The sequence below is a fragment of the Lithobates pipiens genome, unplaced genomic scaffold (genome assembly GCF_037356315.1).
Source record: "Lithobates pipiens isolate NorthernLeopardFrog02 unplaced genomic scaffold, aLitPip1_a1.2 Scaffold_19, whole genome shotgun sequence".
Taxonomy (NCBI): Eukaryota; Metazoa; Chordata; class Amphibia; order Anura; family Ranidae; genus Lithobates; species Lithobates pipiens.
Window position 1 is genome coordinate 14,160,958 of NW_027507764.1, and position 15,472 is coordinate 14,176,429.

Below are 15,472 nucleotides of genomic sequence, written 5' to 3' on the forward strand. Positions count from 1 at the left end.
TGCGCAGCGCGACTCGCGCATGCGCAGTAGAGAACCGGGAAATGAAGCTGCAAGGCTCCACTTCCTGATTCCCATACCCAAGATGGCGGCGGCAGCACCCGAGAGACGATGTGCCGACATCGCGGGCGCGCTGGGCGGGTAAGTGTCATTATTTTAAAAGTCAGCAGCTGCAGTATTTGTAGCTGCTGGCTTTTAAAAAAAAAAAAAAACGGCGGAACTCCCGCTTTAAATACAAAGAATTACCGCTCTAAGGTAATGACTTCTACCAAAACAGCTGTCTCCACAATCCCACAGGGTGCTGGCTCTGTTTGCAACAGGAACTGAAGTAGAAAAGATGTAGCTGGATAGCCGCACTCCGAATTATTCAACTTTATTTCAAAAATATAATTGAAATCATAGCATCTAGGCTGGTAAACAGACTAACTGCACAGCCGCTGACATGTTTCACACCGAACACGGTGCTTAGTCATAGCTATGACTAAGCACCGTGTTCGGTGTGAAACATGTCAGCGGCTGTGCAGTTAGTCTGTTTACCAGCCTAGATGCTATGATTTCAATTATATTTTTGAAATAAAGTTGAATAATTCGGAGTGCGGCTATCCAGCTACATCTTTTCTACTACAGGTCAACTTAAAGCCGTGGTTCTCAACCTGTGGGTCGGGACCCCTTCGAGGGTCGAATGATGATTTGCCAGGGGTCACCGAATCCTGGGCTGTTCCATCCCCCCCCCCCCACCAAGGAGTAAGAGGATAAAAATAGAGAATAAATGGAAGGGAGAGGAAAAGAGGGGGAGGAACAAAGAAAAAGGGAGAGAAAGAATAATGCCGCGCACACACGACCGGACTTTTCAACAGCAAAGGGCTGACGGAAGGAATCCGTCGGACAATTCGATCGTGTGTGGGGCTCCATCGGACCTTTGCTGTCCAAAAAATCTGACGGACTTTAGAAATAGAACATGTTTAACATTATTCGGCCGGAACTCTGCTGGACCCAGTTCCTATCGAGAAATTCGTTCGTGTGTATGCTGGTCCGACAGACAAAAACCGATGCTAGGGCAGCTATTGGCTACTGGCTATGAACTTCCTTATTCTAGTCCGGTCGTACGTCATCACGTTAGAATCCGTCGGACGTCCGTTCATTTGGAAAGTCTGTCGAAAGGCTGTCGGGAAGACAGTCGGACCTAGTCCATCAAAAAGTCCGGTCGTGTGTATGCGACATAAGAGGAAGTACAAGAAAGACGGCTAGAGAGGGGGATGGGGGGGGAGAGAACAAATTAGGATAGAGAGAGATAAAAGGGAAAGAAAGGAGAACAAAAAGAAGGTGGTACATCCTAAAATGTACCATAAGGGGTTTTAATACTGTACAAGTGGAAGGGACTCAGGGAGCGCTAAATGTCCCTGGATTAGGGGCGCAAATTAGTCTTGCCTTGGGTGCTGACAACCCACGCTAGGAAAATTATTTTACAGGGGTCCCCACAACTTGGCAAATTTTATCAAGGGGCTACGGCACTAGAAGGTTTAGAACCACTGCCGTAAAGCAAAACCTTCCATGGCAAATGGAATTATATTTACCTCCTCTGTGTAATGGTTTTACACAGAGCAGCCCCCAATCCTCTACTTCTCAGGTTCCTCACTGGCGCTCCTGACTCCTCCCCCTGCTGAGTGCCCCCAGAGCAAGTAGATTTCTCTGGGGGCACTCAAGCAGGCGCGATCCCGAGCTACTTCTGTGCGTGTTCATTCACACACAGAGCTGTGGCTTGGCCACGCCCCCTCGCTCCTCATTGGCTCACTGGCTGTGATTGACAGCAATGGGAGCCACTGGCTCCCTCTGCTGCCTCAGCCAATGAGGGGTGAGAGCCCCCGGAGAGCCAATTCTGTGGTGCACATCGTTGGATTGAGATGGGGCTCAGGTAAGTATTAGGAGGGGCTGGGGGCAGCTGCTGCACGCAGAAGGTTTTTTTTTACCTTCATGCATAGAATGCCCCAAACCTACAACCACTATATAAAAATAACAAACATGTTATACTTACCTGCTCTGTACAGTGGTTTTACACAGAGCAACCCAGGTCCTCCTCTTCTCGTGTCCCCCGCTGGCGCTCTGGGCCCTTCGCCCTTGCCCCATAGCAATCCGCTTGCTGTGGGGCGCTTGTGTATGCTCGCTCCTGAACCGGCTCTCTCCATAAGACACAGAGAGCGCAGTTCAGCCCCACCCCCGCTCCACTGACTGTGATTGACAGCAGCGGGAGTCAATGGCTCCTGCTGCTGCATCTCAGCCAATCAGGGCAGAGAGATCTGGGAGGGCCTCGGGTCTCGTGCATATTGCAGGATCGAGATCGGGATTAGATAACTATGGGGAGGGGGGCTGAGGGTTTATTACCTTCATGTATAGAACCTTGAGCCTTAACAACCACTTTAACCACTTCCTGCCCAAGAGCATCATATGACGTCCTGGAATTTCAGTGAGAATATCTGAATGATGGCTACAGCTACAGGCATCATTCAGATATCCTTGTTTTCAGCTGGCGATTCTGTGCACCACACGAATGATCAAAGCGATGGGAGGGGTCATCCCCTCCATCCTGCCGCCATCCGGTGCTTCTCCAGGCTCTCCTGTGCCATCGGGGACCCGGAGAAAGAATCAGCCGCCCCCGAATGACGAGCATAGAGATTTCCAGTGACCAGATGGTCACCGGTCATCTCTATGACCGTCGGAGGCCCGGCGCGACATTATGACGTCACATCCGGTCCGTGGATGTAAACAGATGGTAAGCACGAGAGCGTGAATTTTTTTTCCGATCTCATGCTTTCCAGCCTGGAGGAGAGATGTAGGGGTCTTATTGACCCCACATTCTTTATAAAGAGGGCCTGTCACGAATGATTCCTATTACAAGGGATGTTTACATTCCTTGTAATAGAAATAAAAGTGATAAAAAAAAAAAAAAAAAGTAAAAAAGAAATAAGAAAATAATAATAATTAAAAAATGCCCCTGTCCCCGGTAGCTTGCGGTCAGAAGCAAATGCACACGTTAATCCCGCCCACATATGTAAACGCCATTCAAACTACACATGTGAAGTATCGTCGCGTGTGTTAGAGCGCAAGTAACGATTTTAGCTCTAGACCTCCTCTGTAACTCTAAACATGTAAGCTGTAAAAAAAAATTAAACGTCGCCTATGGAGATTTTTAAGTACTGAAGTTTGGCGTCATTCCACGAGTGCGCGCAGTTTTAAAGCATGACGTGTTTGGTATCTATTTTCTCGGCGTAACATCATCTTTCACATTATATTAAAAAATTGGGCTAACTTTACTGATTTGTTATTTTTTTAAATCATGAAACCAAAAAAATAAAAAAAATTAGTTTGAAAAATTGTTGCGCAAATACCGTGCGAGATAAAAAGTTGCAATGACCGCCATTTTATTCCCCAGGGTGTCTGCTAAAAAAAAATATATATCATGTTTGGGGGTAATTTAAGAAAGCAAAAATGTAAGAAAGAAAGAAATGAAATGAAATGAAATGAAATGTAAGAAAGCAAAAAAAAAAGATGATTTTTACATGTAGGAGAGGAGTGCCAGAATAGGCCCGGGATTGAAGGGGTTAAAGTTGCGTGCGCCACCCGTGTTCCTGGGTTTGGATAAACTTTAACCATCTCATAAAACACAACAATGACAAGAGAGAATTCCCAGCAGTAACTGGATGTGATATTTTAATTTCCGCACCTTCCAGACGGAGAAGCCGTGGTGATGACAGGAGGTAAGCAATCCGCGGCCTCTACAAGCTCGTGTCCCAGTTTGGAAACTGTCCTGATTTCGGAGACAAAAATAAGAGGCGATATAAAAATAATCAGAGGTGACTTCAATCAGAAGCAGCATATTCTGTCCTACAAGTCACAATCCCAATGCAAGAAGGAATTTTCCCATTTTCCCAGAGTTGGAGGAATCATTTCCAATGTTTTTCAATCTGCGCCTTTCCTTAGAATAATCTCTGTGATCCTGCCATTAATGTCTTTGCTGCGGCACTTCCTGTCCCGGTCTACCAGTTGTGCCCCTTGCATTGTCAATGGCCATACTGAGGCAGTTTACATTCAAATCTTACATTTTCACTGTTACCATGTTTCCCCCGAAAATAAGACCTAGCGTGATTGCCGGTGTTGGCTGCAATATAAGCCCTACCTCCCAAATAAGCCCTACCCTGTTTCCCCGAAAATAAGCCCTACCCTGTTTCTCCAAAAATACACCCTACCCTGAAAATAAGCCCTACCCTGTTTCTCCAAAAATACACCCTACCCTGAAAATAAGCCCTACCCTGAAAAGAAGCCCTGCCCTGAAAATGAGACCTACAATGACTTTAACTAGGGCTTATTTGGGGGGGTAGGGCTTATATTGCAGCCATCACTGACAATCACGCTGGGTCTTATTTTAGGGGAAACGGGGTATCATTATAACGGTGTTCACCATTGTGCTGTACAGAGATACAGCATACATACAGAAGGAGAAAATATAGCTGCTCTTATAAATAAACACAAAGAAATAAGTGTATAAAATAATAATGATATTTACATTAAGCTGGTCACACTCACATATGAAGGAAATCAGCGCAGAGATAAGAACATAAGAAATACAAAGAATAATACAGCCAACATAACAGATGGGAACTACAGCAGCCCATACATTATGCAATTTTTTTTTTCCATCCACCACAGTTAGGAGGTCTCCCGATCAACACTGATTGACTCCCTTTACACGCACATGAACTTTAATGGTATCCCAGTCTTAGTCCGTAGGGTTCAATATTGGGTTGGCTCCGCCCTTTGCCGCTATAACAGCTTCAACTCTTCTAGGAAGGCCGTCCACAAGGTTTAGGAGGGTGTCTATGGGAATGTTTGATTCATCTATTTATCATTTTTCAATAGTTTTTTTCACTCTTTCCCCTTTTTGAAATTTTTTTTTTTTTTTTTTTTTTGGATTTTATCAGAAAACGAGTCTGTGAGCGTTGTTTTCCTTCTCCCTTTTCTTCCTTCTCAAATTATCATATAGATATGAGAAAATACAAAAAGCTGCGCCAACATAAAAGTAACCTATAAATAAACACCCCTAAAAAAAGGATTATTTTTTATATATGTGAAATGTGAATAGTTGATATATTCAAAACTTCTAAATAAAAAAGTAACAGTTAATAGGAATTCATCCTCAAAAAGTTCATAAAGGAGTCCATAAATGATCAACAGTTGCGGTCCTAAATGGAAACACCACGGTGGTTGAACACACTCAGATGCGCACAAGTGCCCGTCACCATATAGTGGGTGCGCTTACCAGATGGAACTTTGGTTAGAGCGTTATAACTATACCCTCAATCGCGTCAGAATATTCCTCTTTTTAGTAGATCAGCTCACCGAAATGAACAACAGGACTTTTAGGCTCCATGCACACTGAAGCTGATAAACTGCAGTTTATTGGAGTTTGGGCGTTTTTTGTAAAAGCCCATAAACTCCACTCTATGTTAGCCTATGTGTCCATGCACACATGGACGTTTTTCAGCTTTAATGAGCAGTGGAGTTTATGGGCTTTTTTCTGAACGCCAGAAATTCGCGTTCAAAGTGCCGTTTTTCAGCGGCAAAAAACGACAAACGCTCATTAACGCTCGTTCATTAGTGTTTGGCATTCTATTTTTCAATGCATTGTGGGATTTTTGGAGTGTCCTCTGTGTATTTTTATAAAAAACGCCCATTAACGCTAACGCTGTAAAACGCTCATTAACGCTCGTTAACGCTAGTATAAAACGCTGTTAAAAGCAGGTTTTTCAACCAGCGTTTTCTGCCAGCAATCTGGCGTCCAGAAATAGCTTTTTGGAGCTTCAGTGTGCATGGAGCCTTATAAGCACATCTTAATCCACGATCCCAAACAATACTAGCAGTAGCTTAAGGGAGAAAAGAGGGAACCAACATAGTGTGATACTGTTTGGAGGATTTATTAAAGTAAAAAGTAGCGCACTTACATGAGCATCGAATATATACAGCATGCATAGAAAGAACATAAAAAGCCGGCCGGCATTCAGGAGCCCGTCCTCCTCTCCTACAACGTGATGGCGTCACTGTAGGAGAGGAGGACGGGCTCCTGAATGCCGGCCGGCTTTTTATGTTCTTTCTATGCATGCTGTATATATTCGATGCTCACGTAAGTGCGCTACTTTTTACTTTAATAAATCCTCCAAACAGTATCACACTATGTTGGTTCCCTCTTTTCTCCCTTAAGCTACTGCTAGTATTGTTTGGGATCGTGGATTAAGATGTCCTCATAAGAGTGCTGTTGTTCATTTCGGTGAGCTGATCTACTAAAAAGAGGAATATTCTGACGCGATTGAGGGTATAGTTATAACGCTCTAACCAAAGTTCCATCTGGTAAGCGCACCCACTATATGGTGACGGGCACTTGTGCGCATCTGAGTGTGTTCAACCACCGTGGTGTTTCCATTTAGGACCGCAACTGTTGATCATTTATGGACTCCTTTATGAACTTTTTGAGGATGAATTCCTATTAACTGTTACTTTTTTATTTAGAAGTTTTGAATATATCAACTATTCACATTTCACATATATAAAAAATAATCCTTTTTTTAGGGGTGTTTATTTATAGGTTACTTTTATGTTGGCGCAGCTTTTTGTATTTTCTCATTGCTGTTAGGTGTTTGTATCACATTTATTGCTGCCGCCTTCCTTATAGATTGTTAGTAGTTTGTGTTTGTTTTTGCTTCACCCAAGCGCAGTTTATTTTTTCCCTTTATCATATAGATATACCTAAACACCTAGGTGTGGTTATCCTCTATATACATAGATTATAGGTATGACAATAGTTTCATGCCGTATATACACCTTGTGTTCATACGTTAAAAATGTATGTCCCTAATTTTATTCATACATTGGGATTCTATCGCAGGTGTGACTCACCATATTGTCCGGCTGCCACCCACTCCCTATACCCATGGGTGGTGAGGTATGTGTGTGACCTCCCGTGAGCCACGCCTCTGGACCTTTGACCTTTCCCTCCTGGCATTTGGTGATATTTTTGGATTTGGTAACACTCTTGATACGTGAAGGGAAATCGAGGCACCACCCCGAGGGGGAACTCCACTAAAAGCACTTTATTTATTTTATCTCCTTGGACGTGCAGTATTGGGTAAATTATACTAAAAAAATATGGTATTCCCAGTATAATTAACATTTGATGTACCGTATATACTCGAGTATAGGCCGACCCGAGTATAAGCCGAGGCCCCCAATTTACCCCCAAAAAACTGGGAAACCTATTGACTCGTGTATAAGCCGAGGGTGAGATATGCCTGTCCATCCCTGTGTGTGTGTCCATCCATCCATCCGTGTGTGTGTGTGTGTGTGTGTGGTGTGTGTGTGTGTGTGTGGCCTTGTGTGTCCAGCCTACCTGTGTCCCGAGCGTCCGTCCGGTCCCGAGCCTCCGTCCGGTCCCGTCCCGTCCCGAGCCTCCGTCCGGTCCCGTCCCGTCCCGAGCCTCCGTCCGGTCCCGTCCCGTCCCGAGCCTCCGTCCGGTCCCGTCCCGAGCCGAGCCTCCGTCCGGTCCCGTCCCAGGATCACCGCTCTTCGTCGGCGCCCATTCCCCTGTTCAAATGCCGCGCCTCCCTGTCTGTGATAGGCGGAACACAATTTCCCAGCAGCCTGTGTTCCGCCTATCACGGACATCGTCTCATCCTCGTCCGTAGTACGAAGATGAGACGATGTCCGTGATAGGCGGAACACAGGCTGCTGGGAAATTCAGTGTTCCGCCTATCACAGGCGAAGGCGGAGCCAGAGGCGCGGCTTTTGAATTATAGAATGGCCGCTGTCTGTCTGCTCGACACGCTGATCGAGCAGGCAGACAGCGATGACTCGAGTATAAGCCGAGGGGGGCACTTTCAGCCTCAAAAAAGAGGCTGAAAATCTCGGCTTATACTCGAGTATATACGGTATTTATTTATTGCATCTTTGTTTTATAACAGACCATTTCTCTGAAGAAGACCCCTTGATTGGGTTGAAACGCGTTAGCACTATACGTCTACTGTTGTTATATTGTACAGTGTCATTTATAGTTGTGTCTGCTTGTGCACATCCATTGTTATTATTGTACTCTTTATATAGGAGTCTCTTAACTGTTCAGGTGGAGCTTATGTTTTTACCTCTGTGCCATGTTGCTATCTTTTCATGGTAATAAATATTAAAATATTTCTCATGTTACCATGATATGCATTTATTATTGTTTTCTGCTGCCTAAAAACCCCGTTTGTGGGGGAACTTGTTCCATTTTTTTCATTCGTGTGGGGTGAGCAGCACCCTCCAAGCCCTTTGTGGCCGTGTGTTCTTTTCCAGTATCTATGGGAATGTTTGACCATTCTTCCAGAAGCCCATATGTGAGGTCAGGCACCAATGTTGGACGAGAAGACCTGGATCGCAGTCTGCACTCTAATTCATCCCAAAGGTGTTCTATCGGGTTGAGGTCAGGACTCTGTGCAGGCCAGTCAAGTTCCTCCACTCCAAAGTCGCTCATCCATGTCTTTATGGACCTTGCTTTGTGCACTGCTGCAAATCATTTGATGGAGGGGGGATTATGATGTGGGGGATGTTTTTCATGGGTTGGGTTTGGCCCCTTAGTTCCAGTGAAGGGAACTCTTAAGGTGTCAGCATTCCAAGACATTTTGGACAATTTCATGCTCCCAACTTTGTGGGAACAGTTTGGGGATGGCTTCTTCCTGTTCCAACTTGACTGCGCACCAGTATACAAAGCAAAGTCCATAAAGACATGGATGAGCGAGTTTGGGGTGGTGGAACTTGACTGGCCTGCACAGAGTCCTGACCTCAACCCCATAGATCACCTTTGGGATGAATTAGTGCCTGACCTCACAAATGCTCTTCTGGAAGAATGGTCAAACATCCCCATAGACACACTCCTAAACCTTGTGGACGGCCTTCCCAGAAGAGTTGAAGCTGTTATAGCTGCGAAGGGTGGGCCAACTCAATATTGAAACCTACGGGCTAAGACTGGGATGCCAAGTTCATATATAAATTATATTATAATAAATAATATATATTTTTTTCTTATATACAAGGATAAAACAAGAAACCAATAATGTTTATGTGCGTGTAAAGGCATGTGTCCCGATACTTTTGACAATATAGTCAGGGCCGTCTTTAATATTGATTGGACCCTGGGCAAAAAAATTCTCAGGGACCCCCCCCCCCCCCCCATGCAGTTTTGCTCTCCACCTGCTCTGAGACATACAATAAATAGCAGCTAGACTTAAAATCAGTTTACTGTATCAGATCAAGGCAGCAATTGCGATTGGTTGCCAGTGGTTACAGCATATCATTACTGCTTAATGACTGGTTGCTAGAGGTTATAGCACAGATTACGGCTCACAGATTAGTTGCTAGAGGTTACAGCAAATGATTTCTATTTGTTAATTGGTTACTAGAGATTACTGTAAAGTAATACTGCTCACTGATTGGTTGCAGCACATCATCTCCTCACTGCAGGGCAGCATGATATACATATGAATGCCACCTTTATATATCAATGCTGCCGGCCGCATCTATTTACTTAGTAATGCCGCCACTATTTACATATGAATGCTGGTTATTTACATGTAAACACAGGTCTGCAGGTGAGTAATCTGTACATAACAATAGGGCAGAGCTGGGCAGCATTAGTACCAGCACTTCACACTGAGATATCGGGACACAGCACAGGACTAAAACTTCAAGGGACGAGGGAATTTACACTGCGATAGTTGGCAAGTATGAGGCAGCTGATTTGGGCCCCCCAACAATGACAGGGCCCAGGGCAGCTGCCCCTTTTGCCCTGCCTTAAAGACGGCCCTGAATATAGTGTGTATTTGTACATTGGAGGGGCATTTAGAATCCCATGCCTCGTTTCCACTGAGCGGAACGGTTCAGGTCGGTACAGTATGGAAGGGATAGAATGGTCCGGCCTATTCAGGTGAGCGTTTCCACTGCAAGTCGGACCACCAGGGGCCATATGGGGGTTTAGAAAAAATGCCTTTGACATGAGCATTGACGTTTTTTTTCTGTCCGCCAATCAGTGAAATGTATTCTGTGATGCCAGTAGCTCCGCCCTAACCATACCGTACCATTTTCTATGGCCCCACATCTGAAGCAGGACCATGAATGGTGCGGTATGGCTCGGTTGTATGGGCCACTTTCATAATGGAAACACTCAAAATAGCGTACCGAACCGAACCGTACCGAACCGTACCGTACCGAACCGAACCGAACCGTACCGTACCGAACCGCACCGAACCGTACCGTACCGAACCGAACCGTACCGAACCGTACCGAACCGATCCGCTCAGTGCAAACGAGGCAATGCATTTTTGTTTTTGAATTGCTTCATTTATGGATGAGACCCTCCAATGGCACTATTAATGATGTGGCATGTGGGACATTTAACATTTTGGACGCTACATTCACAGGTGCGTGAGCTTCTTTGCCACGTTTGACACCCATAGGGCCAGTGGCGTAACTAGAACCTTCAGGGCCCCGATGCAAGAAACCATGAAGGGCCCCCACTGAACCCCAGCCAGGGCCCTTCCCTCCGAGTCCGGCGGTGGAACTCCAGGGCATGGTCACAGGTATGACCTTTGGGAGCCCTGTAGTTCCACCACTGGGTGGGGAGAACAGACATCGGACTGAGCGGCAATGCATGGAGCAGGAGAGGGGTACTCTGAGGACACAGGTCATGCGGGGAATGCACAACTAAAGAGCAGCCAGTGTGATAGTCGAACATGGAGCTCTGCTAGTCACCCTCCGCTTCCAGCCACCCGTGTGCATGGTGCACTGGTACCCCTAGCTGCCTATGCTGCTGCCGGCCATATGTAGAGGGGGCTGCATGGGCCCCCTGCATCACAGGGCCCGGTTGCGGTCGCAACTGCTGCACCCCCTATAGTTACGCCCCTGCATAGGGCAGCCCAAGTGAAATGAATGGGCCGTCCTCTGTGTGTGTCAAACGCAGTAAAGAAGCTCGTGCGTCTTTTTAATTCTCAAGCTTGGCGTGTTTGCATTGCTTGTGGTTTGCGGGGCACTTGCAGAGCAGCTCCAATCACATCTTGTTCAGCTGGCGCTACACCTGCTGAAAACGACCGGGGGTATCATTTCTGCCGCAGCCACAAAGCATTGTGGGTGGGGCATGTGTTTACACCCAGCAGTGAGCTGTGCGGGTAAAAGGGGGGGGGGTAGTGGTTGGGTGGCGATAAAAGCACGGCTCAGCCGTGGGGGTTTTCTGCCCCTCAACTGCTAGTGTGAAAGAGCCTCTAACCACGCGGTTTGCTGCATTTGACGCACATTTCAGGTGTATTACCTAGCAGAGGCGACTGAGCCCGCGTGGTCTGCGATATCAGACAGTGACCGCGCTGAAAGCCGCTTATCCATCCTGACCCCATCTTGCGACTCTTCAGCTCCTAAAATCTTCATACTGGACGGCCTTTTAGGGGAAGTCTAGACACAAAACACTCATTGTTAGGAATTATACTTCACAAATGTATAAAATGTTTATTTTGTGCAATTGCCTGGAATGCAGGAAAGTTGCCTATAGTAACCAATCAGATGCCAGTTTCACCGTCTCTACATCTTATTGGTTGTTCTGCGCAGCACTGACACTTTCCTGTTGTGCCATTTTAAAAATATATCCAGATTTTCAAATTTTCCTATGGAGGAGGCCTAGAGCCTCTGTCAGGTTTTTATTGCTATCTGTTTGCTTGCTGGAAAGACAATTGGTGATCATTGTCACCGGGACTGTGAAGAAGAAATCCACAATGTTACCGTTGTCACCAGAACAGGAGGGGAGAGGAAATGATTCATTGGGGACACCTGTTCTAGTGACAACTCTCTAAAGCTGGCCGTACGCGTATAGAATTTCAGCCGTTTGCACTGCGAATGACTATTCGCCGATCGATAGCGACTTGTCCGCTAACTGACAGAATAAAATTGTTTCCGTGATCAAAAGTGATCGTTCGATAACAATAACAACAGATTTAATTCTGGTTCACCTATATTCCAAGGCAGTGGCGGCCGGTCCTCCATTTCAGTCAGTCAAACCCCCCCATTCAGGTGGTCCGTCAAAGTCCCCCCCTGCAATGCCCCTGTTCAGGCGGTCCGCTAGTCAAACCCCCCATTCAGGCGGTCCATCAAACTCCTCCCCACCTCCCGCATTCGGTCGGTCAGTCAAAATCCCCCACATCTCAATTCTAACCAAACCAAACCCCAAATGAACAAGATCAAGTTCCGAAACCCAACCCACGCACGCGCGTCGCTCGGTCGATTTTTCTTTTTATCAGCCAGCGACAGCCAAATGTACACCCCCATCCACACGAACCAGGTAGATGGAGGAATCCTCCCCATAGCGTTCTGTATTCTGATAGTGGGGACTCATCTGCTGTCAGAATACACTGATCAGCGCTGCAGCCAATTGACCGAACAAAAGTTTACCAACAGTCCCAATCGTTAGATCAACTCCTGTCAAATGGGAATGGCTATGGATTTGTTTGAAATTCAGCTGGCTTCTGCTGAACCGGACGAATTTCAATCCATCTGTGGTCAGCTTAAAGAGGAGGGCCGTTTAAAAAAAAAAAAAAAAATTAAAAGTCAGCAGCTGCAAACACTGTAGCTGCTGACTTAATAAGCACACTTACCTGTCCAGGGCGCCCGCCATGTCTGCCGCCCGAGGCCGACCCGTCCCTCGGCTCTCGGGTCCCGGCGCCGCCATTCCTTGTAAGGGAAACAGGCAGTGGAGCCTTACGGCTTCACTGCCCGTTTCCTACTGCGCATGCGCGAGTCGCGCAGCGCTTTGTGAATGGGACGCGCTGTGTTCTGGAACACACAGTTTCCAGAACACAGTGCGACTCATTACCCAGAAGACGCCACACGGAGGAGAGAAGACAGAAGATCTCCGCATAGGAGAAAGAGGAAGATTAGGATTATGTGCCTAGCAACAGGAATTTCTGGTAAGTAAAAAAAAAAAAAAATGTTCATTTTTTTTTTTTTTAGATTTTTTTGTAATTTTTAATATTTTTTTTTTTTCAGGGTGGCCCTCCACTTTAACCCCTTCCCTCCCAAGGGTAAAACAAATCTTAATGCCTAAGCACAATTTTGCAACTTTGTAGCATATATATGTAAAGCGCTGCATAAATTGATGGCGCTATATAAGTAGCTGTAATAAATAAATAGCGTGCGGTTACAGGGCGGTTGTGGCACGGCCTCATTCTTATCTGACAGGGTTCACAGGGACTTCTAACAGCATGTTGGCAGTGGAAGCACCACGGGCCGGACAGAGAGAGCCAAAGGGCCGGGTGTGGCCCACGAACTGCAGTTTGCCCAGGTCCAGGGCCAAAGGGTCGGGTGTGGCCCACGGGCTGCAGTTTGCTCAGGTCCAGGGCTGGACTGGGACAAAAATTTGGCCCTGGACTTCATCCAGACCGACCCACTTTAATTTTGCAAACACGCACAAAAACAGTATATAAACTATACGCAATTATGCAAAAAAACATTAGTAAAAACATTCCACTGTAAGGCCCCTTTCACACTGGGGCGCTTTGCAGGCGCTATAGCGCTAAAAATAGCGCCTGCAAAGCGCCCTGAAAAAGCTGCTGCTGTCTCTCCAGTGTGAAAGCACTCAGGGCTTTCACACTGGAGAGACAGCAGCAGCTTTTTCAGGGAGCTTTGCAGGCGTTATTTTTAGCGCTGTATCGCCTGCAAAGCGCCCCAGTGTGAAAGGGGAGCGGTGCGCTTGCAGGACGGTCAAAAAAGTCCTGCAAGCTGCATCTTTGGAGCGCTGTAGGAGCCGTGTATTTAACGCTCCTAAAGCGCCCCTTCCCATAGGAAACAATGGGGCAGCGATGCAAACCCGCCTGCTAAATATAGCACCACTTTACCGCCAGCGCCCGCAACGCCCCAGTGTGAAAGTAGCCCTAGTATAAAGTGCTTCTTTTTTTTTTTTTAACTCCTTCCCGCCGAGCGCACGCAGATGTGCGTACTCGGCTTCCGGGGGGTATACCGGGATGATGCCTGTTTTTTTCAGCGGGCGATTGGCTATCCAGCCATAACAACCGATGTGGCTAAAAGCTGCTCGGCTGTTATGCCGGAGGAGCGGGAGGGGACGCCCCCCCTCCCGCCGCTGTTACCGGTGCTCCCGCTGGATCAGGAGCACCGATTCCATGTGCGCTGCCTCCGGCTGGGCTGGGGAGGAACTGGGATGAAGCCGTAAGAGGCTTCACTCCAGTCTCCTCATAGTAAACACAGAAGCGACGTCATGACGTCACTTCCCATTTACTTGGCTGCCAATGGCGCCGGTTTTAAAAATATATACGGTATTCAGAATCGCCGTTTTCGGCGATCTGAATACATTGAAGTGTGGAGAGATTGGAGGTCTTTTAGATCCCTGATCCCTCCATAAAGAGTACCTGTCACCACCTAATATGCCACGTACACACGATCAAACAAGCGGGTGGAAAAGTCCGGCAAACTCAAGTCCGCCAAACAATCCCCCCGTGTGTAGCCTCCGGCATACTTTTTTGACCCGAAAGTACGGCGGACTTAGAATGCCGTGTTGCACTCCAATCTTCCCACCGGACTCGCATTTCGGCGGACAATCCGGCCGTGTGTGTGCCAGACCGCCGTACTTTTGAAATGAGCGGACTTTTCCCGCCCGGAGAAAAGTCCGCTCATTTTGAGCGGGTCTCCAGGTAGGCGGGGCCCGCGAAGGAGACGTCGCTGGCCCCGCCGCCTGGTATGGACTTAAAGGGGAGCCCCAACGCCGAAAAAAATCGGCGTGGGAGTCCCCCCCAAGTCCACAACAGACCCTTGTCCGAGCACGCTACCCGGCCGGCCAGGAAAGGGGGGGCGAGCAAGCGCCCCCCCCTCCTGAGCCGTACCAGGCCGCGTGCTCTCAACATGGGGGGTGCATTGGGGAAGGGGGGCCGCGCGGCCCCCCCACCCCAAAGCACCTTGTCCCCATGTTGATGAGGACAAGGGCCTCTTCCCGACAACCCTGGCCGTTGGTTGTCGGGGTCTGCGGGCGGGGGACTTATCGTAATCCGGGAGCCCCCTTTAATAAGGGGGCCCCCGGATACCGGCCCCCCACCCTATGTGAATGAGTATGGGGTACAATGTACCCCTACCCATTCACCTGCAAAATAAAAGTACAAAAAAAACACAACACACGAGATAAAATACTTTATTGCACAGCTCCGGGGGTCTTGCGTCTTCGGGGGTCTTCTCGCCGGACTCCTCCGCTATCTTCTTGTAGCTCTTTTGCTAGCGGAGGAGTCCGGCTTTCTTCCTCGCCGCCGTCCTCTTCTTCCGACTTCGGGGGTCTTGTCCCCCTCTTCGGTTCTTCTTCTGTCGCCGCCGCCTTCCGTTCTTCTTCTTCTTCTTCTTCTTCTCCAGGAGATGTTGACTCGACGAT

At 47.4% G+C, this 15,472-nt stretch overlaps 1 protein-coding gene across 2 annotated transcripts in view; it reads right to left on the reverse strand.

The window, feature by feature from the left end:
* Positions 1 to 15,472, reverse strand: part of CCDC13 (coiled-coil domain containing 13) — a 91,731-nt gene that overhangs the window by 16,415 nt on the left and 59,844 nt on the right. For both annotated transcript variants that reach the window (XM_077490543.1, XM_077490544.1), the window contains exons 11-12: positions 11,372 to 11,508; positions 3,716 to 3,799 (exon numbers count right to left, since the gene is read on the reverse strand). In XM_077490543.1, coding sequence (XP_077346669.1) covers positions 3,716 to 3,799; positions 11,372 to 11,508 — 221 coding nt within the window. The remainder of the gene's footprint in view (positions 1 to 3,715; positions 3,800 to 11,371; positions 11,509 to 15,472) is intronic.